The 26183-nt window shown below is 44.4% G+C and overlaps 1 protein-coding gene across 2 annotated transcripts in view; it reads right to left on the minus strand.

The window, feature by feature from the left end:
* Positions 1–26183, minus strand: part of ALDH18A1 (aldehyde dehydrogenase 18 family member A1) — a 1219662-nt gene that overhangs the window by 568988 nt on the left and 624491 nt on the right. For both annotated transcript variants that reach the window (XM_069611512.1, XM_069611511.1), the window contains exon 9: positions 11972–12116. In XM_069611512.1, coding sequence (XP_069467613.1) covers positions 11972–12116 — 145 coding nt within the window. The remainder of the gene's footprint in view (positions 1–11971; positions 12117–26183) is intronic.

Raw genomic sequence — 26183 nt, forward strand, 5'->3', positions numbered from 1 at the left:
TTCCTGAGACCTCCCCGTTGATGGCAATCTTGATTGACGGAGTATTATAGTTGGCTCTTATCATTGCTATGTACTGGTCCCCGAAACCCATACATTTTAGAGTTTTAAACCGTAGCGACCACTCAACCCGGTCGAATGCTTTTTCGGCATCTACTGAAAGCAATAATGCCAGTGTATGGGTGATGTCTGTCTTTTCCACTAAATGTATAAGCCGTCTGAGGTTATCTTGTGTTTGGCGACCCGGAAAGAAGCCTGATTGGTCTAGGTTTATTAGGTTGGGGAGGAGCGGGGATAATCTTACTGCCAGGATTTTTGTGTAGATCTTGGATTCCAAGTTTATCAGGGCTATGGGACGGTAAGAAGCTGGGAGTGAGGGATCTTTTCCTGCTTTGTGGAAGACTATTACCTTTGCTTCGTTCATTGTCGGGGTCACATTCCCACAATTTTTTAATGGAGTTTAGGAGTTTGGTTAGGAATGGGATTAAATTGTCTGCATATTTCTTATAGAATGGGGCTGTGAAGCTATCTGGGCCGGGTGCTTTGTTGAGTGGGAGGTCTGCTATTGCCTTTTTTACTTCCTCTTCCCTTATAGGGCTCTCCAGTGCTGCTCGATCCTATATTATTTGTGGGATGGGGAGGGACTAAGTATGTGTCTTGTGCGTTACTATCCGGAGAGTCTGTAGTATACAGTGTTTGATAGAACTCCCTGAATGCCTCTCCCATGTCATGTGTGCGTGTTAGTGGCTCACCGTGTGCGTTTCTGATGTTTTTAATCGTCATTCTCATCTGTTTTTCGCGAAGTTGTCTGGCCAAGAACCTGTCCGCCTTATTGGCCTTGAAATAATAGCGTTGTTTGAGGTACAGAAGCGATTTCTCTGTGTTTTTGGTGCGGAGCATTTCTAGTTGACCCTGTGTAGGTCTTAAGGACTTTAAGCTGCGGGTGGGGTATGCCAGAAGTTTCTCCTGAATGTCTTATTATGCTTTCCAGCTCTTTTACCCCCATCTGTGCCTCTGCTTCTCCTTCGTGACCTTTAGAGCTATCATTTTACCGCGGATCACCGCCTTAAACGCCTCCCAGACAGCTCCCAACGGGATTTCTCCTGTGTTGTTTTGCGCAAAATATTCGTCCACCATTTCCCTGATCGCCTCTCCCACTACGGGGTCATGGAGCAGGTCCTGTGGGAGCCTCCAGCACCAGAGGCTTCCTCTCTTTCCTGGAAAATTCACCTCCATCCATAGTGGACCATGGTCTGACAGAGAGATTGACCCTATTTCCATTCCCCTGATCTTGCCCACAAGTCCCACTGACGCCCAGAAATAACCAATTCTCGACATTGTGTTGTGTACATGCGAGAAATACGTATAGCCCCTCTGGTTGCCTTTGAGTTCCCTCCATACATCACAAAGGGCCAGTTGTTCCATCTTTTGCCAGAGAGGTTTCGATGGTGCCTCTTGGCCCTGGGGACACCCCCGTACTTCTATCTATCTGTGGGTGCCATATCAGGTTAAGGTCTCCCCCCAAAATCACTTCTCCTTTTGCAAAATCCTCAAGCTTCCCTAGCGTGTCCCTCAGGAACCTATCTTTCCCTGCATTGGGAGCATATATTGAAGCCAGGGTGAGGTGGAATCCCTCTATCACAGTGTTAACAAATGCGAACCTCCTGTTCTTATCTATGAGTTGGTCTATTAGGCGGACGTCTCCTCCATCTTTTATCGCAATCAGCACCCATGCTTTTTTTCTATTGCGTTAGATTGTGCCCAAATCTTATAGCCTCTAATGTGTGCTTTCTGTTTGTCCCGAGCTCTTATGTGCGTCTCTTGGAGTAGCAAAACATCTGCTTTATCCCTTTTAAGCAAGTTCTCCAGCTTTTTCCTCTTCGTCAGGGAGTTGAGGCCCCTAAGGTTATAGTTTAGGAATCGAAGTTTCCCCATGGTATCTTAGCCTATGTCCAGTGTTCTGGGTTCCCCCCATTTGCCATGCTACCCATCTTCCGGCCCCTCCCGCCTCCCCCTCTTCTTGATAATTGCCCCGGCCCCCCCACCATTTAACTTTAAACCAACCAACTTTCCCCCCCAAGTGGGTCTCGGGTTCCTAGGGATGATCGGGCGTTTCGCCTATCGCCCCCTGCCCCCCAAAGAATTGGGGATAGCCTTGCAGGGTTCCTAAACCCTGCATCCGTCTCTGTCCTTACCGGATTCCAATACCGGGGATTCGCCCCGGGCTGCCAAGTAGAAGAGTCTTTGGATGCCTCTGAATTCCCACTCCAGACTTTCCACCCAGTAATCTTGTCTCTGGCCCCTCAGAGCGACCTCCTGTTCTGTCCTTGTCCGCGTTAGTCGTCCTAGGGCGTCGTCCTGCGGCTCTCTTTCTTTGCCGAACCATTTCCCAGCCCCTCGGCCTTCTTTGGTGCTCCCCCCTTGCTTTAGTGTCTCTTTCCTCCTCTCCGTCTGCTTGAACCCCCCCCCATCATGTTGAGGCCTTCTTCCCATGTAGTCGCTCTTCTTTGTTTGCCTTCCCATGTAAACAACAACCCAAATGGGAACGTCCACTTGTAGCGGATTTGCCTCGCAACCAGTTCCTTGACTAATGTGGCCATTTCTCTTTTTTGCAACGCGAGTAGGGCCAAATCTTGATACAGCTGGATGTCTTCCCCATTCATTCTTATGTGGTCTATCCCTCTTGCCCTCCTCAAGATTTCCTCTTTTTGTGGGTATGAGGAGAGGGCCACTAGTACGTCTCAGGGTCTCTCCCCTGGCGCTCCAGTCCTTTTTGGGCCCACCCTGTGCACTCTGTCAATCCCAATTGCATCCGTCTCTTGTGCCTCAAGTATGTCCCTGAACACCTCCTGGACTGCCGATTTGAGATCTTTGTCCAGGATGGACTACGCCATGTTTTTGATGCGTATGTTCGATCTTCGTGAGCGGTTCGAAGTGCTCGCATTGTACCTCAAGGTTATGGGTTAGCCTCACCAGATGATCCTGCGTCTTGCTGATTTGTTGCGTTCCTTCTTCTGTATTTTGGAGTGTTTTCTAGTGCATCTGTGCGCTCCTCCAGTTTGGCCACGTCCAGCTTCAGGTTGTAGACCACCTGTTTCATGTCATTCCTCATTGTGGCGAACTGCTTCTGTACTGTTGACAAACTTCTCTTGCAGTTCCGTAAACCAAGCTTGCATGTCTTCCCTTGAGGGTGGCTGGAGGTGGGATGCGGGGAGGTTGCCTTCGCTTGGGGGGGGGGGATCTTCCCGTGCCCCGCCTCTGGTTTGTATAGGGGTGTCTGCTGACCACATTTTAAGCAGGTTGGCGTCCTGTTTGGTGTTCTGGGAGTTCGGATGTGTTTTGTTCCCTTTCCCCTTGGCCTTTGAGTCCCTTCTGGGTGTGCCGCTGTCTCTAGATGTGCCGGGGGTGTCTCGACGTGTCTTTGCCCTCCACAGGCCTCTCTTTGCTTGATGTAGTGGGGGGGGCTGTTACGTTATTTTGGGTGGTACCCGCGTTGAGCAGAGGCGGCTGACCCTGCTGTGTCGCACCTCCAGCTATTTTAGGATAGTTGCCTTTCTTCTGTGTGCCTCCAAGGGGAGTCCCCCAGTTGTCCGTGGGTGCACCTCCTTGTCCCTGCTTACAGGCACTCCCAGGCGGTCTTCGCTTCTGGCCGCCCGCGCCGCCTCTACTGGCTGCTCTGTGGCTTAAAGGAGGGGGCGGGGAGTCCCCCTGTTTTCCACGGGTGCTGCACCTTGTCCCCGCTCACCGGCATTCCGAGATGGTCTGCTTTGTTCCTGGCTGATGGTTCCTGAGGTACCGGGGCCTTGTCCTCAGCGGCTGCCTTTTTCGGCAGTGCCGGGGCCTTGTCTTTGACGACCGCCTTCTTCGGCGGAACCTGAACCCTATTGTCCCGGATGCCTTCTTGTGAGGAGTCTCGACAGAACCTGGTATATTGGAGAAAGCACCGTTTGTTTTCAATGGCCCGGTCGCTAGGCGTATCTTCAGCTGCGGGGAGGGCTGGCGATCCGGACGGTTGGTGGGTGCCGCCGGAACTTCCGGTGTACCAGTTGGCTCTGAAGTCTTCTTCGACTTGGTCGATGATTGACTTGGGGTTGTGCGTTTAGTGCTGTGTACATGTTCGTCTTTGTCGCCGGGGTGCGACTTCCCCATAGCAGTGCCTGAGCCATGCCTAGCGGGGCTGGGGATCGACGATGCGGAATGCGAGCGTTCCGTCAAAAGGTCAACGACCTCCGGTTCGGAGGTCTGATCGTCACTCTCACCACCATATTCGGTGGCTGCGGCAGCGGGAGAAAACTCTGCCTTCGACATACCGCAGGCCGCCCACCGCTTGACTCTACGCTCCTTTAATGTCTTAGGACGGAGGAGCTTACAAGCCGCGCATCCTTCTTCCTTGTGATCGAGGGGCAAGCAACGGTTACACCGTCTGTGCTTATCTTTCCAAGGAAATTTGCCCTTACAAATGGGGCAAAACCTAAATGGAGACCTCTCCACAGCCGAGGATGGGTAGAGTGACGAAGACCAAAAGGGAAAGAGGAAGGAAAGGGAAAGACATTCTCAGATTGCACAGAAATGTCCACCCTGACCCCACCCTCCCTACTGTGTAGACCGGCGGAAGGCCTGGCCACGTGGTCGGCAGCGCCGACTGGATCACCGTCCGTTGAGTTCTTCAAGGTCTTCCGTGGAGATCTGGAACATCAGTCGAAATAAGGGACGGATAGGGTGATCTGAATTATTTTATATAACTATTCGACCAAAGGTCAAGGGGACAATAAGCAATGTCTTTGTTGAGCTCGGTGGGAAAAAACAATCTGAGGGACCTCAACGCGCAAGGGATCTTGGGTACACTACACGTCACGTAAGGATAGTGTTACAGGCACGCCCATGTCGACGTCCCCTTCGATTCTCGAAAGACGAGATGCAATACTCCGCGGTTACCACTGAATGTCGGACCATATGCACAGCATGTGATTCTAAGCAGATTAAAAAACATCAGAAATTAAATTGGGTTTCAATTTGTTTATAACTTGTTCAACCAGCTGGAAACAATCAGGTGTTCCCTTGGAGGAGCTCCTTATTTTGCTTTTATTCAATATTGCAATCGATCTTATTTTGGGGAATTATCGCTCTACAAATGAGGAGTCCGATGAAGATTCTTACTCCGTTTCTGTGGTGTCACTTTTTTCTACATTACTCTTTGTTCCTCCTTAACTGGTTTTGGATAGCGGCTTTATCTTCAATCTCGTGCATCTCCGCCACTGTACCAGCTCCACCTCGCTTTTGAGAGCAGCAGATGGTTGGTCTGGGACTTGAATCAATCCGTCTCAGTTTATGATTATGTACTACTTGGGTTTGATTGCCGACAGCTTTTGACTCTCCCATTTTGAGGCATACTTGTTCTTTGTCTCTACTAGTCCGATTTAATAAGACAGCGCCACCTAGTGTCTCATTCGGGGCGTTATGGCTTGCCTCAGAGGCTAGGTTGCTTATGGCCGTTGCAGCATTGATTTTTATTAAATCCTCAATTAATTTATCGGCCACTGCGATAGAATTGCACCTTTTATGTCGCTCTTCCATCTCATGTTTGTTGATTTCCTCTCTTTGTGAGCAATTTAGGGCCAGGTTCCATGGTCCCATATTTCTAAACACTTCTTCCTGTGCTTCTATTAGTAAACACCTCAGGAGTGGTATATTAGGCCAGTTCTTCAGTTTTCCTTCCATGTTTCATGTTTCAGGTTTCCATCACATTTCTCCACTGGTTGCCTTGCCTTGTGCACTTCACCATGCCGTGTAACTTTAATTTCACTTTTTCCACGACTCGCCATGACAAGACTCTCAAAGAAGGCACCGGTAACCTAGCTAATTTCCAGTCGTTCTCCCTAGTTTGTTAATCGGGGAGAGGACAGTTGATATCAGTTCTGTTTGGGCAATGCCCTTCATTCGCTTTATACGCTTCCATTCTTGCTACTACTTTTCCATTGTTTTGATGTTTGTAATGTTTGCATCTATTGTTACGAATGCTGGTGTGTTCTCCGCTACACCATCAGTATTAAACAAGTCATCAAACCTTTTGCATATGCACAGCGTCTTTCCTCGTTCTCCTTCACTTACTTGATCAACGCTGCCGCCGACTTAGACACTGTTGCAGCTTCATACGGACTTGATTTCTCATCCGCGACATAGCAGTTTTCTTTCCTCCGTCTACTTGCCTAGGCTGCAGCTGGCGTACCCTCGACTCCATACGGTGGGGAAGGGTGCTCTTAGAAGTTCACAAAGTAAACACTCCCAAATACTCCGCGACGTTCCGCATCTGGGGGTGGGTTTATGGATCACGTAGATTCCGGGGCAACAAAGGGAAAAAAACGTAGGGCTTCCAGTAGCAGCAGCAGGTCCAAGGAGCTCACACAGTAAACACTTCAACACACTCCGATTCAGCGTATATCATTACCCTGTACAGAGCCTACCCTGTTCTACCCTAATAAGAAACGTTGGGCTCGGCTCGAGACTCAATAATACCTATACTCTCTTTAATAGTCCCTGTCAACTATCCAACTATAAAAAGCAACCACAGAAAGAGCCTAAACCTAAAATCAGCTAACGCAAGAAAAGATTCCCTGACCTCAGTAATACCTCTCCTCACTCCAACCTTATCAGCAACAAACCTCTGCTGATCAAAGGTGATTTGATCAACGCTAGATCTATGGTAGCCCATGCTGTCGACATTGCCGACCTGATCCCCTCCAAACAACTTTACTTCCTAGCGATAACAGACGTGGCTCCATGCAGCTGCTGATCAGTCCCTTTCACTAGCTGTCCCCGACAAATACACTATCCTGAGGCTTGATAGAGAATCCTCCAAAGGAGGTGGCATTGCCTTAATTGCAAGAACTAGCCTGGGGCTTAGAGTCTCCGCTCATCACCCTGTTACATCATGCAAAGTACTGTCTGTGAAAATTTCACTCACCAACTCTCGCACCTTAACCACCCACCTGCTTTACAGACCTCCCAGCCCCATTGGGTCTTTCTAGGAAGACATAAAAACGCTTCTATCAGAAAATACCAAACCTTCATCACAACTACTAGTGTTAGGAGGCTTCAATCTCAGTTTACATGACCTGAAAGACCAGCACGCCCAGACACTGATTAACTCTCTCACTGAACTAGGCTTCAAGCAGAGGGTAAATCTACTCACGTCAAGGGCAGAACCTTGGACTGGGTAGCCGACTTCAATGGCGAGACATTAATAACATCCATTGACCATATGCTTGGACAGACCACTATTTATTGACCTTCGATATTCAAGACAGCCTCCCGCCTTGTAGGTCAAACTTGATAGCCCCTCCTATCCTCACTAGGAACAAGCGGAACATCACAACAGAGAAACTAAGACCTCACCTCCTCCCCATCTTAAACTGCCTGCCTCATAACTCTAACCCAGCTGACCTAGTGAAGCTCAACACTGCACCCCTCAAAATGTGAAAAAGTAAACCCAGAGCCCACCTTAACTCTTGTTTTACCCCAAAACTCAAATTCCTTAAGACTGAAAAAAGGAAAATTGAAGCCAAGTGGAAAAATGACCCCTCAGTACTTCATAAAACTGAACTACTAAAAATCACAGTCAAATACAAACTTGAAATCCTCAGATCTAAAACGTGAGACATAATGATCGGATTAACAAAGCTAGTTCAAGTACTAGAGAACTGTTATCTTAAGCGAGCTTGAGTCTCCTACCCCTTCCTCGGACACCTGTAATAAGGACAAAGCATGGTGTACAGATATCCAAAATGCACTGTACAATAAAATATCCCTCCTCCAAAACAAAATAGCAGCAAAAAAAACTCAATCTCCCGCTGCCAACCATCCTGCAAAGCACGTCTGCTAACCCTGCCAAACCTCCCTAGAGGTTTACATTTGCACGAGTCTCCATCAAAGGAGTTGAGAATATAGCCTAGCCAACACCTTCAAGATGCCAGGGAGATACATGCCCTGCCACAGTAATTCAAGAAGCCGTCAGTGACCTAGCCCCCTTCATTACAACCTTAATCAATGCTTCATTTACAACCTGCACGGTCCGTACCAACCTCAAGGACGCCTGGGTTTTACCACTCTTAACAAAAAAACTCCCATGAGCCAAACATACAGCCAAATTACAGGCCGATTACAACAGTTCCCTTCCTTCTAAAGATTATTGACAGAGCAGCCTACCTCCAGATACAATCATATCTGAGTTTAACAACTTACTAGGGCTCCACCAATCCGGCTTCAGACGTCAACGTGACACCGAAACGGCCTCGATTGATCTTAAGAACCAAATTTATGACCTCAAGGATAACGGGAAATTAGCCCTACTCCTCCTTTTAGACTTGTCGGCTGCTTTTGATTGGGTGGACTATACAGTCCTTTGTAAGCACCTCTCAACCTCAGCCCACTTTTCACCTGAAGCAACAGCCTGGATCCATTTCTTCCTCAACAATAGATCCATGAGAGTGTTCTCACCTTTAGCCTCAGCAGACCTGTCACCCATTACATGTGGAGTAGCACAAGGCTCTAGTGTTTCGGCCACTAGGTACAACATTTTCACTAAGCTCCTATTTGATGATCTGGATCACATGGGTGTCACATACACTAATTACGCTGAGGACACCCAGATTCTCATACCACCGACAGGTGACTGACACGGATTTGGCGTTAGTGAACAAAATGTATCTCATCATTCAGACCTGGATGGCCACGCATGGTCTTTGCCTGAATGATGAGAAGGTTGAGCTGATGATCCTGGGAGCCTCTGCTAGCCTCAATAAACTTAGCAATCACTACCTCTCTTTTGACATTTACGGTATGAACATCAAAGTGGTAAAGGAAGTGAAAACACTTGGCTTCTACCTAGACTCTGCCCTAAACATGCGTAAGCAAGTTAACACCACAGCCTCAGCGACTGCAAACCCTTCTTATCCACCGACAGCTGTATTACCTTAGCGAGAGCCCTGATTCTCTCTAAACTTGATTATTGTAATGCACTCTATCTAGTTGCCAACCAATATATCGTCAGCAAACTCCAAATCCTCCAGAATAACGCCCTTAAAAAAGGCGCTAAACATTGCCAGAAAACAGCATATAATGGAGGCTAGATGAAACAATTGGCTTTCAATCAAAAATATAATTAATCTCAAACAGTTTCCCTCACCTATAAATGTTTAAATAGTTCAGCACCAAAATACTTAATGGCAAAATTCATCAAAAATACCTCAACTCGCCCCATGAGAACAACTTACTCCTTCTGTCTTAAAATCCCAAGATATAAACGGGAAAAAGCTGGGGGTAGTAGCTTCCCGGCCAGAGCCGCCACCCTATGGAACTCCTTGCCCACAGCTCTAAGAGCTGACCAATCCTCCTTTAGTGTCCGAAAAAATACAAAGAAATGGCTATTTGACAAAGATGCGCAAACCCTGCCCTGCAGACTGCTGTTGAAGGTATTCACGCTTACTGTCTACTGTATATATCAGCTGTACAAATATCTGGAATCTTCCCTTGTATGTTAATGTATTCATTGCACTGAGTCTTCTCCTGTATGTAAAGAATGTAATCACTGTACTATGTATGTATCTTCTAAGTAACTTGTATTCAAAAACGTATGCAAATGCGCTGAGATACCATTGGGTGAGGAGCGCTATATAAATAAACAACCACAGGGGTCTTGTAAAATCCTCTGTACCGTCGAACGTCTTTGACCGACAGATGATTCTGAAGCAAAGGGAAGTGAATCCCGCTTGGTGAAATTATTGCATGAATAGTGTGTTGCAAAAGTTGGCAAGAGTGAACCCAGCAGAGGTATGCCAACGAGAAGGGGCAAACTCTAACGTCTCATAGATTATGTTGACAAGGGTAAACCCGACTGAGGGATGTGCATAGTGAGCTGTTTGGTAAATGTTGGCAAGAGTGAACCAGACAGTGGGAAGCTGACCAAAAAGGGGCAAAGCCCAAAGAACTGTTTAAAAATACAATACGATTTGTGAATGTAAGCAGTATTGGAAGACCAGGGGAAGTGAGTTGCCTCTCTCGTCAGTTGTGTCCGAGCCTGGCAGAGGGAGATCCAGTCGTGAAAAGCCATCACCCAGAGTCCATTTGGAAAGGAACTCTTTGTTGTTGAATACATCAGGCCCTCGAAGGCAAGAGACTTTTATTGAAAAGAGACTTAACCATCGAAGAACCTGATAGCTGGAACAGAATTGTCGGCTCGTGCTGGGAAGGCAATCACATCCCGACTTTATTTGTGAACACTTCTTTCTTTATTGAAACCCTACCCCACACTCTTTCTAGTTCGTTTTAAGGAATTGGCAATATTTTCTTATTTTTTTTTTTTAGTATAGGCCTTTTTATTTTGACAAGACGCTACAAGGACTGCCTTATTTTTCATTTGATGGTCAAAGCTTGCTCGCATCTTAGATTTAGGTTAGGTGTTTTTTCACCCTGCATTTACAGTTTAATAAACACCATTAAACTGCGATCACTTGTGTCTGTCTTTACTGTTGCCACCATGAGTTCCTTAACACCACATATTCCATCCATACCCCAAAATTACAGACTATCACACTTACTAACTCAATCATTTTGGCCCTGGAATGCTTCCAATACTCAGAAGCAATATTTCTCTCCAACAACGACTGCAGTGTTTGGTCCGAGTTGATTTTTGGTCTCTCTTCACCTAAAGAGTATGTTATAATGGGAGTCGTGAAAAACACCGTAAAACCACAACTACTTTGAGGGGTTTTCAACATTAATAGCCCCAGAAAACAAATCAGTGGCCCTAATGATGTCTGAGGGCATCGGTCCCGAGCCACATTGGAGAAACTAACAAGCTCAGTGCCAAGGATTAGACAGCAAACCAGTGCCTGGACAGCATCACACCGACATGGCGGCAGAACACGACGACTTCAGCCGTCGGAGCTAGTTTTCCATCTGGAGATGAAGGATCGAAGCAGCATGGAACCGATTAGAGGAAGAGACCTACCAAATGAACAAGCCATTGCTCTTTCTTGTTCCACACCTCATCTCAGTACTTGTTAAGTAGGTCTCTTTTAGGTAGTTCATGCTCTTCCTCGTTTCAGTAGTTTTCAGACACAGACATACATGTAAGTGTGGGATATGGAGTTGGGTTTTATGGGATAGGAAGGAGTACAGGGTGTGGGTGGAGGGGTGGCATACCGTGTTCTCCCGAGATGTTCTCCCTTGTTAGCAGAGGGGGGAGTTTCTCCCCATGAGATTCTCCCGCTGTGCACCAACCCCAGGGGGACTATCGGGAAGCAGCCTCACCACCCTGGCCTCATGGGATACAAATAAAATCATGGTAAGGGGCTTCCTGTGGTGGAGAAGTGACATCTCGGGATTTGTACATAGTGCTTTCCTTACAACATTTTCAGGACAGACTGTACTTGCAACTAACATGTATAGGTTTCAGGCACAGCATATTGTTTCAGAACTACAGAAATGTCATTCAAAATGTGCCCAAACCTATTCTCTCCAGTCCACTAATATTCACAATAGATCCCCCCCGACTCCGCCCCCTGCCACTGGAGACCTTCATATACATGAAACATGGAAAAAGGCACCTGCAAATACCATAATGTAAAATGAGTTTCAGGTTTAGAAGAGGACACCCTCAGTCTGGTGGCATGGTGGTGCTTTCTAGATCTCCTTGTCAACTCTTAAGAGAACTAGCAAAACACACTCAAATGTTTATTTTCAATGAATTGCCTTGAATGCCCTATAAAAATGCTTAGAGCTTCCCAGTATGTGACATTACCTGGGCATTTAACATTTGGCATTGGTATTCACATTGTTCATTTTAGTTAAAAAAAAAAGTAAGGAGCATCTTTTCTCGAATTCAAGCCTCTGAAAAGCTTTGCAAGCTGCTCCAATGCTCTACTCAAAACGTTTCCAAATGCATTCATGTAGGGGGAGATGGATAACCTCAACTCACCTGCAGGTTTCACGTCGGAGAAGAAAGTGCCAACTTTCTTCCCTTCCACAATGTCTGTGATGACATGCCCAGAGATCTTTGGATGGGTACCATTGGCAATTACAACTGATGTACCACCCTGGAGGGCCCACAAAGCTGCTTTTACCTGTAAAAGGAAAGAAATCACAGGATAGTTTAAAAAAATCTGCAAGATCTGTAGTAAAGGCTTTACCTGTATCAATGGTTCTCCAGTTTAGAATATCCCACAACTTTATAATACAAATCGCAAAGCCCTTACCGTACATCATTAAATAGTCTGGCAATTACAGAAAACGGCAATACAAAAGTCTACTTGACGTTACAATAAGAGTTCAACTCTAGACAGTAGCAGAACTCCAGATTTGAAGTGGGGTCGAAAGTGCATATTACAATCAAAGATGGGAGACTGGGTTGGTGGAAGAGAAGCCATGATAAGGGAATGATTATACAGAAGCAAGGGGGTCATCTCCTTCAACATAAAATGTAGAGCGCCACATGTATATATTTCAAGGTTGTCTCTGAAAGGACGTTTGTAGTCAAGACTTCATTTGAATACAGGTAATTCAGAAACCATTCAAATTGTGCATTTTCTTCAGAACCCAGGATTTCTTTTTCCAAAAGCTATAGATTAAGAACCATGTAATTCCGCCGGCAGTCATTGTAGCGACAGCCTTTTTTACATGGACACCATTACAAAAAAAAGTTATTGAATTTTTTTGCGGGGCGGTCCTACCAATCCTCCTTCCCCCACCAATTTTAAACTATTCCAGACCCCCACCAACCCTTTATCTGCCATTTCGCACCGCTCCCAAAAAGAATGTTGATGACTTTTTCATAATTATGTCCACGTTAAAAAGGCAGTCGTAAAAATGCTCGTCGATGAAACAACGGTATACTGTTCCTTCTAGGGATATGTTGGCTTACAGAGAATGTAGCACGCATGTCTTCATGAATAATATTAAGTCACAATTTCTGGTTATTGGGGATTTTAGGGCCACTTTTTAGGCCCCTCATCTTTTTGCTTCCCTCCACCTGCATGTGTTTTTGGATCCTAGACTTCTTTTTGGTGGCCAGTGTTTCTTCTCCCGAAATGCCACTGCATTTATGACCCTTTTATTTTTTAACCTTAGGTAAAAGGTACTGGCTTGCTAATAACCCAGTCCCAGAGGTGCCGCTCAGTCCCCCCCCCCCCCCATTTTTGCACTATGGTGTGCCTATCACCCTACATTGGTGGGAGCTAGATTTTAGTTTTGGTTTCACAGGGGTGCAAGCCATTTAACTGCAAGAGTATGGGTGGAATCCTGTGGAGCCCTCACTAAAAACCTGCCTAAAGTCTGCTCCCAGGTGGACAGGGGAGGGCAGACGCTTCCTGATCCCCAACCCTGAGGTTGGTGTACTGCGAGAGGATCACTTGGGTGGAGGCAGGGCCCATGGTAGTGAGGAGATTCTGTGGGATAAGGCATGGTATTTTTCCTCTGAACGGAATATTCTTAGCACTGTGACAGAGGAGGTTATGGCTTGTCATTTTAACACCCAAAGAAAACATCTTATTTAGCCCTACCATCACATGTCCTCCTCAATATCAAGAGTACATTAAATAAAATAGTGAAAAGGTTGCCTTCTCTGGCACATATTCCTTTAATAGGGTTAACACGTATGGTCCCTCTGTTACAAATACTAAGGAAATTAAATCTACCCTTAATAAGTTACAAGAAGAAAACCTAAATTTGGGAAAGTGAGCTAGATGTCCCAGAATCCCATAGGGACTGAGACGAAGAAGAGGCATGTAGAAGTAGAGAACAGGCACTTAGGCCCAACGGCCCCTGCCACGGTGAGGCAATTAACAATAGCCTGCACCTGAAATCAATTACCCCACCTAAGAGGCATAAAAGGCTGCAGTAAAATGGGGAAGAGAGAGGGAGGTGGGAGAGAAGCAGGTGGAGGAAGGCTAGTAGTAGTAGAAGGCGAAGAGCACGAGGCTGGCAGTTTATGAGGAAGTGTGATCATTTAAGAGATGCCGGGACAAGGAGAGAGCAGATTTCACCTGCAAGTTCAGACAGGGTCCTTTGTTCACAAACACTGCCTTGCCAGGGCTGAACGGAGAGAGTCGTGCTGAAATCAAAGGTCTTCCCAGGTGCGCCTACTGGCTGTAATTGCAGCGACACGCTGAAGCCTGAGGCCCGTAGCAAGAAGCAAGTCGAGGGACAGAGGAGTGCAGGAGACTCAAGTTGGCATAGCAGGGCCGAAGACACCCGTGCTGCAGAGGGGTGTGGGTCCCAAGGGTGCCTAAAGTTGTAGAAGAAGTAGAAGTCGGGAAGTTGAAGCAACACGCAATCGCAGTGTTCCTGGAGCCGATGAGAGGCTCGAAGTTCAGGTTCACTCAAACTCTTGCCAGTAATTTACCGCCTTTAAAGTGGCTCACGTAAAAGAGTGGAAGCGAGTAGAAGTTGTTTGCCATTGTGGAAGTTGTTCTACACAATGGAAATTTAACACGCGCACTTTGAGTAAAAAGTTATAATGCTTGTGTATGAAGAAAAGCATTTCATTTCCATTTTTGGAACGTTATAATATTAACAGAGTGGTCACATGTTTCCAATTAAAAGTGAGATCATTCTCAAAAGTCTCTTAAAACTCTGAAGCTAACTTTCACGACATCAAAGGAAGGTCGTGTGTGACCAATTAAGATTCCCTGACCGGAGTCGAAATTATCTCAGAGTAATACATGGGAATACAATCTCTTACAGAAAACTGAAGTTGAAAATCTACCCCACTGGTTTATACTGAAAATAATTTTTCCTTTGAAGACTGAACCTTGTATCTCTAAATTGTTGAATTAATAAGGTGAGCAAGCAGTGCCCAAGTCAAGATGCGAACCCTTCCTATAGCAAAAAAAAAAAAAAACGGTTTAAAGCAATCCATTTAACGGGGAAGTTTCCTCTGATACAAGTGAGATATTATCTGAAGCTAGTAGTGTGGCAATACAGCTTCAAGGTAGCTACTGGAACCAAGAAGTTATATAGAAAGCTGGGCAAGGGAGCTGGCAGCTTGTAAGAAGATTAACTAATGAACGTGTAATGCTAAGGCTGTTGTAATGAGAAAGTAATTCTGGAAGCAGAGACAGGTTATCTTTGCAGCAGTAAGGCAGACTGAAGAGGCAAAGAGGCTGCCCCTGTCATGAAACAAAGAAGAGTGCCTTGCCTACCTGTAGAGGTCTAAGTGTTTTGTCTTTAAAATGCCTATCCGTACCAGAACTGTGGTTGTGTATAAGACCGCAGCAATGGTAGTATGCTATGGCATTTATAACGCGCCTATACACAAGTGTTTCACTGTGCACTGTGTAACCAAGGAGTCGGTTTCCATAGTGATAATATTAGAAAGGAGGTTCTTAAGAGGACTATAACAACCCAAGAAGAAGCATCCTGACAATTATACCAGCTATACTGCAGAGGCTATGAACAGTTGAACAAGTGGCTAATTATTTTCTGAACTGTAACAAAGCCATCCTGGAAGGCCGACATCCAGGATAACCATTGGTGCCGTTTCCTTGGCTAACATTGGAATGGGGTCTTTTTTGGAAGCTTAAGAACTGTTACCAGTGGATTTTTGTTTGGTGAACTTTTGCTTTATCTGCAACTTTATTCTTCTCTTTGAACATGAAGGGAAATTGACTTAGAACAAGCCTGGGGAAGGGAGTTACCCAGGACAGGTGAAGACCATCCAAATTACTGTGTTTATTATTCATTCCTTTATGATGTTGTTCATGTATTTTATATGGTTTGTTCAGTGTGAGGGCCAGTTTGTTTCTGTTAGGAGCGATTCCCTTATTTCGTATACTAGGTAGGGAACTTTGATAGAGTAGGCTTAGCAAGGATTTATTTGCATCTTTTAATAAAATGTTAAATTCTGAGAAACATAGAAGCGGTTGTCCGCCTTGCATTACTGACCCCTCATAAGTGATCCAATGTACCTTTTTGGTTGCCATTGGGTTACCAATGTTTTTATTTCATCCTGCCCTCAGCCATTTTGTTTCCTTTGTTCAGGCCAACCACGAGGTGGCCTTGGAATGATATTGCCTGCATATTGGTCCTAAGTGGTCTAGGCCAGTGTTGATCCCTGGGCTCTGACTAGCGTCCCGTGGTGGTGGCTTGGGGTAAGTGGCAACTCCAGTAACTAAACAGAATCACTGGACGTTTTTCCCCCCGAACCTCCTTTAGGTATTGGCTGGCTGGCCTTTGGCCAGACCCTTTCTTTCTGTAGTGGTATTTAGGCTTTGCCCTGAACCTGCACCTGTCCCTCTCTTGCTGCTTTGCTTCTGGAACTTTGAGGTGGCAGTTCTGCTGAGCCGCGCAAGGTGTATTTCTGCGCTTCCTGCCATTTTTGCACATTTTCTTTTTCTCCAAGTTGTTTTTATAGAAAACATCTCTACAGAAATTGATCTAATATTCTGGTGCAACAGCAAGAATAACTTTCACATCTGTAGAAAAATAGAAAACTCCTATCGAATAATGTAGTATTCCATTCCTCTACCTTAACCCCTCACCTCCTCCCCGTAACAAATCTGGTTTTCTTCAGCATCAGTTGGTAAATTTGGGCCAATAGTAACAATCATACTAAGGGCACTCCTACAGGATGTAAAACAAAATGTGTCAATTTCAAAGAGTTGTATAGCCGTTAGTAATGATGTGATCAGTTTGTCCTTTGAGGATTTCAGAGCATACATCTTTGATGGGAATTCCCTTGAGGACAGCTCCAGTCTTCCAGGGCATCTCCTCTCCTAGTAGGTTTCCCAAAACCAGTAGAATCTCCCTCCAGAAAGGTTTCAGCACTAGGCAGTCCACCCAGATTTGGACGAAGGCTCCACGCTCTCCCCTGCACCCACTCTCCTACACTCCCTGCAACATTCTGGCATGAGGCCTAGTCTCATCTTCTGTGTTGTATACATGTGGTGGACCCTCTTGCCCTTTGCCAATCATCATACCTTTATTCTGGGCTGGGGTGAGAGGATAGTCTGGTCCCGTTCCCAGTATTCTTTGGAGTTAACCGATGGTACGAGTTTCTCAATCTCTAATATTTTGTAGAGCACAGAAATGATTCCCTTTGTGCCAGACAATCCTTTCAAAAAACGTTATTTTCCAAGTGGCTCTGTTACAGACCTACTTATTCATCAACCAGTGTCGTAGGATTTTATGGAGCCCCTTTGACAAATGGATGCACCCCCCACCCCCATTTAGTGGCTAGTTTGATTTTGACCTGTGTCCTTTGTGTCCATTTGCTGGAAAAGATTTGAAAAGGAGTGACAACCTGTTGTGTTATCTGGAGTTCAACGCTATCATGCGTTGACGCCTAGTTAAAAAATACATGTTTTACTGACATTTTAATGGCTTCAGTTTTGTAAAACCGTGAGTGGGACTCAGACGCTTAACAAGCACTGGGTCCCACTTCACAGTAGAATTTATAAAGTATAGGCATCCATCTACTCACCGTCTTCGCGGTGGTTCTGGACTCAATAGTGTTTGTTATCAATTGCACACGTAGATAATTATCTGGTTCTTTCTTGGATTGTTTTCAATTGGCACAGTTTTTATTTGCTGCCTCCATTGTGTATCCCGCCTGTGAAAAATGGTCAGAGAATTCTTTTAGCTTAGTGCGCTGTTTTAGTAACCTCGTCTAATGGCATTTTTTTAAAGTGTGCCTTGATGCGGTGTATTCCATTCTGTATTTACTTAATTCCGTGTGATCTGTGTAACGTGTGTGTATCACGTTGTTCGTCTTCCTCCAGTACGTGCTAGCACTCCAGATGCTGATGTTGCACTGTCTTCTGTTCTTTGGTGTGGTGTTCGTTTCTCCTATTCAAAGAGCCGAGTCACCGCTTCCATTGACTCTACAAATCCGACACGAGTGTTCGCTGTCTTTGGTATTCTTCCTGTTGCCGTTGTCTGGGAAACAGTGATGGTTCCTGAGTAATGCAAACTGTGTTGCATTCCCTGATTATTCCAGGCGCCATCTTGGAATGTTGTTGTGCTTGATGGTATTCCATAGAGTAGCTGGACTCTTTCTTTATTCTGTAGTCTGCGAAGATTTATGACAAACTTAATCCCAACTACAACATAATTATCGATGGTCACACCATCCCTATTGCCGAAAGCATGAAAACTTTTTACCTTGATGCCAACTCTAACCTCACCAAACAAACTAACATGATCGCCTCAGCCTCCGCCTACACCGGTAAGCTTATTAGGGCCAGTAGAACCTTCCCATCATCTAATAGCTGCCTCACTCTTGCTAGAGCCCTCATACAATCCAAACTGGACTACTGCAATAGCCTGTACACTTTTATGTCTTCATCACTATCCATATGTCTATACTCAAAATGAAATGCCATAACTAAACAATATTTGAAATAATTAAATTATTTTGATAACATTTTCTAATATACCCATTCTCCCCCCCAGCCTCTACCCTCCTAGTCCTTATATGTCTAGTGTCTGTCTCCCTGTACGTCTCCCCCCCTTATCTTTATATTCACCACATATAAATCACTCTTTACAGACTAGAGTTACTTCTATTCCAACACAACCGGTTATAGTTATGCTGTTAATACCAACTTTAGTTCATACAAAAATGTAAGTGAATTTAACAAATGAATTATTTATATTGATGTACTTTTACAATTGAACTCAATCATTCAATATGTTATTCTTAATTGTTCTTGTTGCATTCAAAGTATGTAACTTGTTGATACCTGTATCAGAATTAATATTTATACAATAAAAATTATTTTAAAAACATTTTTTAAAAAAAAGAATTGTTGCAATTGCTGCATGGGAGGGTTCCCTTGTGTTTTGAGTTTATGGTTCTTATTGCTGAGAAATCTGCTCTGATTAGATTGTCTTGTATTGATCTGCTTTTGCTGTAAGCAAATAATGGCGGAGTAGGGAATAATTTTGCCAGGGTTGGATCTAGTGTCAGAATTTTCCAATGTTTTTCCACAATCCTCCTTATTTTCTTGCTCTGATTTGAACAGGTTGTCACATATACCAACTGTTTTGCTTTTTTTCTTTTCTTTGGGGCCTAGATTTTCTTGTCTTTGGATTTGTGTGGCTTTATTTTCACACTGTTCAACCGTCTGGCGATGGTATCCTCATTCTTCAATTTGTTTTGTTAGATCTTGAGTCTTGCTTGCATAATCTGTATCGTCTGAGATAATCCTCTGGTATCTCAAAAATTGACTCGGTGGGTGGGGGAAACGGGGGTGCGGGAGGAATACTGGAAAAGGTGTATTTTTTGGGTGAAAACTTCTAGCGTGTAGAAGACTGTTTCTGTCTGTTTCCTTTGTAAAGATTGTGGTCTGTAGGTTGCCTTCTTTCAGGTAGACTCTTACGTCTAGAAAGTCAATTGATGACTTGCTCACTTTTGAGGTAAATTTTATTCTGGGAGCCAATGCGTGCATGAAGTTAAAAAATGCAGCGAGTTCTTCAAGGGTGCCGTCCCAAGTGCCAAAAAGATCATCTATACACCTCACAAAAAGTTTGAGATGTTTATTCCATTTATTGTTATTGATCACATTATGCTCTTCCAAATATGCCATGTATGTGTTGGCATAAGTTGGGGCCACTGAGGCCCCCATTGAAGTGCTGGAGATTTGAACAAAATACCTTTCCTCAAACATAAAGAAATTGTTATTTAGCACAATCTTTAATAATTTCAAAATAAAAAGGCAGTCTGCAGTGCAGGCTTCGGGTTCCATGAGTAACAGCCATTCCATAGCTTCAAGACCTCCTTGATTTGTAATGTTTGTATAGAGGCTTGTCACGTTCATAGTGAATAAGTAGTTGTTGTCTTCATTGTATTGGATGTTGTGTAATTTCAACAAAAATTCATTAGTATCCTTGATGTATGTGGTGAATTTCCGTTTAAGTGGTTAAACTGCTCTGTCAATGTATTGAGCTAATGGCTCTAATAAACTGTTGGTTGCCGCTATGATCAGTCTTCCTGGGGGATTTTGTGGGTGTTTATGAATTGAATTTTGGGCAATGTGTAAATAACTGGCATTAATGGGTGTAGATTTGTGAGAAATTGTTTTTTTCGGTGATTTATGAAACCTTCCGTTTCTGCTTCTTCCAAAACCGATGTGATTACACTTCGTACTGCTTCTGTTGGATCCACTGATGCAAAAAGTTTGCCTAATGAATCCAAGAGGACGATAGTTCTTAGGATCAGCCTCATCGCCCTTGAACAGTGGAACAAACCACGCTTCCCACCATGACCCCCGCACATGTCTGTTTGACATCACCCGATTAAATGGGGATACTGAAAATTTCATCAGAAATATAGTGGAAGATGATCCAAAGACTCAGGGGGCGAATTGTACGCCCAAGGCGAATGAGGTGTTGGCTGTGGAAGAAGATCTTTGACAGGAAGGAGCCCCCTTTCCATACCCATAATATGGCTAAAGAGAACTGATCCCACCCGCGGTCAAGCTGGCCTGAATAGGGGAAATATTTCGGCTGTAACAAGACAAATCTGTGATTTATTTTTACTTTCCTCCCATGATATTGATCGCATAAGCTTCCCGTATGATCAGATCACAAACATAGTGGAGGTGGTGATGAAATCACAATTGGGTGTAGGGGCTATGTTGAATTCAGCAAGGGAATTTCTAGATCTGGGGTTGGAAGTATCTCCAACACTGCCCTTAAACAAAATCAAAGGTCGGGGATTACCCACACCAAATTGAAGGGAAGAGGGGGGTTTCTTGAAAGAGAAAGCCATGTGGGCATCAAGGGGGAGGGCGATGGATGTGGGAGGAAGGAACAGGGTAATGACAAACAAATTTTGGACATTACTTCCTGGAATCTTCACTGAAGTATTCCAGAAACTGAATGTGTGGAAGATTTACTTTAGTGGATGGGAGTCCGAAAATTGTTATTTGAAATGCTCAAGTTCGTTCAAGGGTGAAAAGATGAGGAAATACATCTTTAAAGATCAAACTGATCCTATTACAAGAGACATGGTTGAGGGAGTCCCTTAAAATTGGATGGTTTCACTACATTTAATCAGCCCACAACCAATGTGAACTGGGGGGTTGTGGAGTGGTGGTCAGGGGGCTAGTGGTCGCAACTCCTGGGTAAAGACTATCGAACAACTGACCTCAAAATTACAAGGAATTTTGCCAGTTAGTATCCGTTTCCCCGCTCAGTTCACCTGTATATTATTGGTATTGATCAATTTATATTAGAGTCCTATGCATTCCAATTTGGAGGAGTTAGCGGACATATTGTTATTCGAATGAATTACCTATCCAGAGGAAAATGTATTGGTGGCGGGTTACCTGAACTCCAATTGTCTGGGGGGGGGGGGGGGGAATTTACAGGGAAGCTTATAGAGGGGTTTCTTGTCGGAATGGTTGTATATGGTCAAATTTCTTTGGCGCACAAATCTATTCATCGCAAATGGCTCTATCTATGGGGATGTTCCACCAGCTAAAACGTGGAGAAGCGGAGTATATGCTTCAACCATTGATTATATAGTAATGTCAGGTCCTTAAGGATTGCAGGGAGTTTAAAGCTGTCGACATAGGCACTAGTGATCATATACTGTTTTCGGCAGTTCTTGGTCACTGTAAAGTGCCCCGCACCCCCAAACCAGTGTACCATACAACGCTCTCGGCTATACAGGGAAGGAATCGCTTGGTCATGTTAAAGGAATAGTGCGCTCAAAAATGTTATCGTCCTGATAGTTCGGGCCAGTCGTTATAAGCATACAGTGATCGATCGTAAAAAAGTTTACGATGCAGCTTACCTTAGTTTTCCTCATTTTTACACATGCGAAAACAACGTGTTGGGCGCAGCCCTCTTGTGATAATCTTATACGTGGATCGATCGTCCCAAGTTCAAGTGTGCTCACGGCAATAAATCAAAACACCGGACCCGGACATCACTAGACACGTTCAGCCCATTCCACACCACCAATGCAGGTCTCGCTTCAACGTTCTCTGTCTGCAAGTTATTAACGTGTCTCCATGGAAATGGCAGGACAGCGCTTTCCTCAAGAAGTATAAACAGACCCTTTCTGATCAAGCGACACTCTAGTTTCTTAGTCAACAGTTTTGCTGTATTTAGTTTAGATCCCCCCGTGGCTCGTTTCTGCTTGGTTGAGCCATCTTACTAGTACGAAGCACCTGCGACCCGCTACTTATAGTAGTAGAACTGATTTCACTTGTTGCTTGCGTTTTGGTTAAATCTTTGTCGTACAATGTCAACAATACAGTCCTAGCAGTACGAGCCTGAGTATTCAGAGGCGGAACTATGGAAAGAGAATGCTGCCGCAGAACTGTTCGGCCACGCAATCCAAATAACAAGTATACTCTAGATGTGATGTCATTTGTAATACCTAGACCATTTGAATTTCATGTTTTTTTTCCTACTTTCTCTGAATTGTGATCCATCTCTCTGTAGAAATGCAGCTCTACCTCCTCCAGTGCTTCGCACAGCAAGCCCACACACCATCGCCTCTCCCTGTCAGCTCTGCGCGAGCACTGTTCTTACGAAAGTCCTGCCATGCCGTTGTTACAATTCTGTATTATTACTGAAATAAAGGTGTGAGAACGTGACAAGCCATATCCCAAGTGTACATTCATCTCTATTAAACTGCATGTGACCTCTCAACCCCGACCCTTCCAGTCCAGAGTCCCACAAGCCCCAAACCCCCAGTTGCTTTCATGCTGATACTCATCTGACCCCCTTGCACTGACCGTTCCAGAACACCCACCAAAGCCCTAATGCCGTGCCACAGTATATTCTGCCAAAGGCAATACACCTCCACCTATATCACTAGGCTCCAAGCAAGGCAGATGGTAGATCAAACCTCTGTGATGCGTCATAATTATTTCTTTCAGCATATAGTGGGGACTTGTGCTGTAAGGATTTCTGCTTTCATTTTTCTAATGGCAACTACGCCATCGAATTTCGGATGCACTTTTTGAAGTTGGCTCCTACACTTATCAGGTTCATTCAATTAAACTATGTATGTTTCTCTTTCTCAGGTGGTACAGGATGGTGGCCTATTGTTCGTTTACATGTTGGCTTTATGGGAGGCTTGGATACCGCAATCGACGATTAATACCCACCTGTGTCGTTCGAGCCATTTGCTACAAATTCCCCAGTGACAGCGGACAGTACAGGGGATTTTCTCATATTGTACTTCAACCTCAAGTATACAATTTATAGTTTGTTGGTGCCATCAACATCACCCAATTAAATAAAATGCAACTGAGTAAATAAGGAGTCTTTCAGTGAGTCAAGAACACGCGCAATCGTCTAGGAGTGTCATGCTAGAATGGTTGTTGCACGGGTGGACTGAACGGATGGAGGCACTGGAAATCATTTGCAATGTGGCCCCATATTAAAAATGTTGATCTAGCTCCACCCTTTTCATATATGTGAAAATAAAATACAAAATAGGCACACACTTCAGAGGCACAGAGGGACATTTCCACAGTACCCAGTAGCCCAGTCCAGCCCGGTTGGTGCACTTTTGCACTCACCTTGTCCCCATCCATCCGCCTTCCAGTATCAATGTCATTTCACACCTATGGCCGTGCGCTCCCATGGGGGTGGGGTGGATGTGACCGCTCAAGTTGTCAAACACCATGTACACTTCAAAGGCATTTTCCGCACGATCACCATTGTCCACATGGCCTCCCCAGATCCTGTGTCTCCAGACTCCCCTCTTCAAAGCCCAGCCCCTGCAATCAAACGTTTGTGTCCCTTCAGCATTGTTCCGGTGTTTTGGCACTCGCCTCATGCCCATCCACACACCCTTCCAGTATCAATGTCATTTCGCACCTATGACTGTGCGCTCCCAAGGGGGAGGGGTGGGTGTGACCGCTCAAGTTGTCGAACACTGATGACAACCAGGTTTGTTACACAAGGCTGGGCCTATTGCCAGATATGCTGTACGAGTAGGCCATTGCCTGCGTGCTGGCAAGGTGGGTTTATATGGCAGACGGGAACCATTGCCATGGAGGCAGAGTGGGTGTCTATGAACAAGTCATCCATTCATTCACATACACACCCACTTGTGTAAGCCTTCATGAACACCTTGGAATTTACCTTGAGAACATCTGGAAGATCTACTAGGTATATAGTCATCAAGCTTCCTGTTCACCGGATACTTGTTCCTCTGCTTGCTGAATCTGTTCGCCAAAGTAAGGGTAAGTCAACTAATTACTTCCCTATGTTCATCCAACGTTACTATGAATGTTTATGTCGATTACAACCAAATGTACCCAGGATTTTAATGTTCATGTATCTCAAAGGCTTATGCATTAGCGATTAGTTCCGGTATTTTCTTCTCGATAACTACCACAATTCATCACTGTGCGTTGTAGAGAGAATGTGCAGTATAAGAATTGTACAATAAAGTTGTCGCAGAGTTCACTGGGATAGGTCACACAGCTTTTTTGTCTTTATTCTAATTAAACTTTAAAGAGAAATATCTGGTCTAAATTGCTTTATTCACATTCATCCAGTATTATTTGTGCTAATAGTTCATATTTCTTTATACAGATTTCACGCACTTCAAAAACGCCATCACGTGTGGTTGTTTGTTGCACTTCTGCAAACCACTCCAAAATTCAGAGCACTATACTGCATGTATTCCCAAAGTATACTGATTTTATAAGAATATGGCTTAGAAATTGCAGTTGTGAAGTGGACGAGATTGAAATTAGGGCCCAGGAAATCAAGGCCGACGTGAGGGCCAATCGATTCTGCGTCTGCAGCCTGCACTTTACCCAGGATATGTACGGCCAGTCAAGGTACGCAAAAAAACGTCGCCCACAGGTTCTGGCTAAATTGCTTCTGAATGCCATCCCAAATCAATTTCCGCATGCAGATGGTGAGGTGAGTAGTGAACGTTGAGTTTGTTATGTTTCTTGGTATGTGGGACGATGGTCTGCTTTAATAAGTATTATCTTCCATCTGTTTATCCACATCACTGTTCTATTACTCCATTTTCCAAAGTCACTTGATTCAAGACAATTGTCAAATATTTCATTTTAGTATACTTCATCTTTCCCCGCTTTCTGGAGCCTCTGACCAGCAAATGTGATCCACAGTGCCCCTTCGAAATTATATTTGGGAAATGTGTTGGTTGACATATCCTTCTTCACTTAGAGCACATTGATGGAAGAACAGACCCTCGCAAGCGACACAGCCATGGGCCCTACTGACCCGCACAAAGTGAAATGTTATAGCGTCTCATAAGTCCACTTTTCAAAAACTAATTTTCCTTTCCCATTGTACTATTTTCGTTCATTGGGCTGAAAATGAAGGAGCAAGATTCAGCATCAATTTCATTTCCGGTGTCAACATCAACCTCATACACATACCAAGTATACACTACTCTTTGTATGCAATTGAACTACTTGCATGCGGTATACTTTCAATGTAAACATATCAAAATCTATTATGTGCAGAACTGGCTATTTGTACAAAGCGGCAGGTATGGGTTTGTGTACGTGTGTACCATTGTATGCATTTCAGTTCAGTATGTACCTTCTTCTGCATTGCATTTTTTCTGTTTCATTTTGCTTTTTAATCCGTATTAAAACAAGTGCTGTATTATAGGTGGATGGGGGATTTTAGACTACTATCTCGTCTTCTTTTGGAACAAGTCCACACCTTGAGGTATTTCTATTCACATTTCACTTTCAAGAATAGCAGTACATCCAAAATGGGATATATTTTGGGACATAAATGTATGTGACCATGCACCGTTTAAGACTTTTCTGATTTTGGTAGTAACGTTGCACTCCCTCTGCCCCCTAATGGGGAACAGTTACCAAGGACACATTACAAAGCAAAATCCTTTGTAGGGCAACATTTTAATCACTACGTTTTACAGGGTGACCTCAAATCAAGTCCATGTTTGAACTCGGATGGATATAAGTTGAAATATGAACTGAATGCTATGATCAAGTCACATACACTCGATTCAAGGTTTTATCCATACTAACGTTCTATTTGTGTTGCGACAGCTACCCTAACAGTATAGTATTTTATTAGGTTTATATGGCGCTTTACGCCAAAGCACTTTACATTAAACAAGAATACATGAAAATAAAATGGAAGCTTAATTGTAAAATATGAAACGAACCATCAAAAACAGTACAAAGAACAATTTGCATAGG

This window comes from Ambystoma mexicanum, chromosome 8, assembly GCF_040938575.1.
Source record: "Ambystoma mexicanum isolate Mex_15411 chromosome 8, UKY_AmexF1_1, whole genome shotgun sequence".
In the NCBI taxonomy this organism is placed as follows: domain Eukaryota; kingdom Metazoa; phylum Chordata; class Amphibia; order Caudata; family Ambystomatidae; genus Ambystoma; species Ambystoma mexicanum.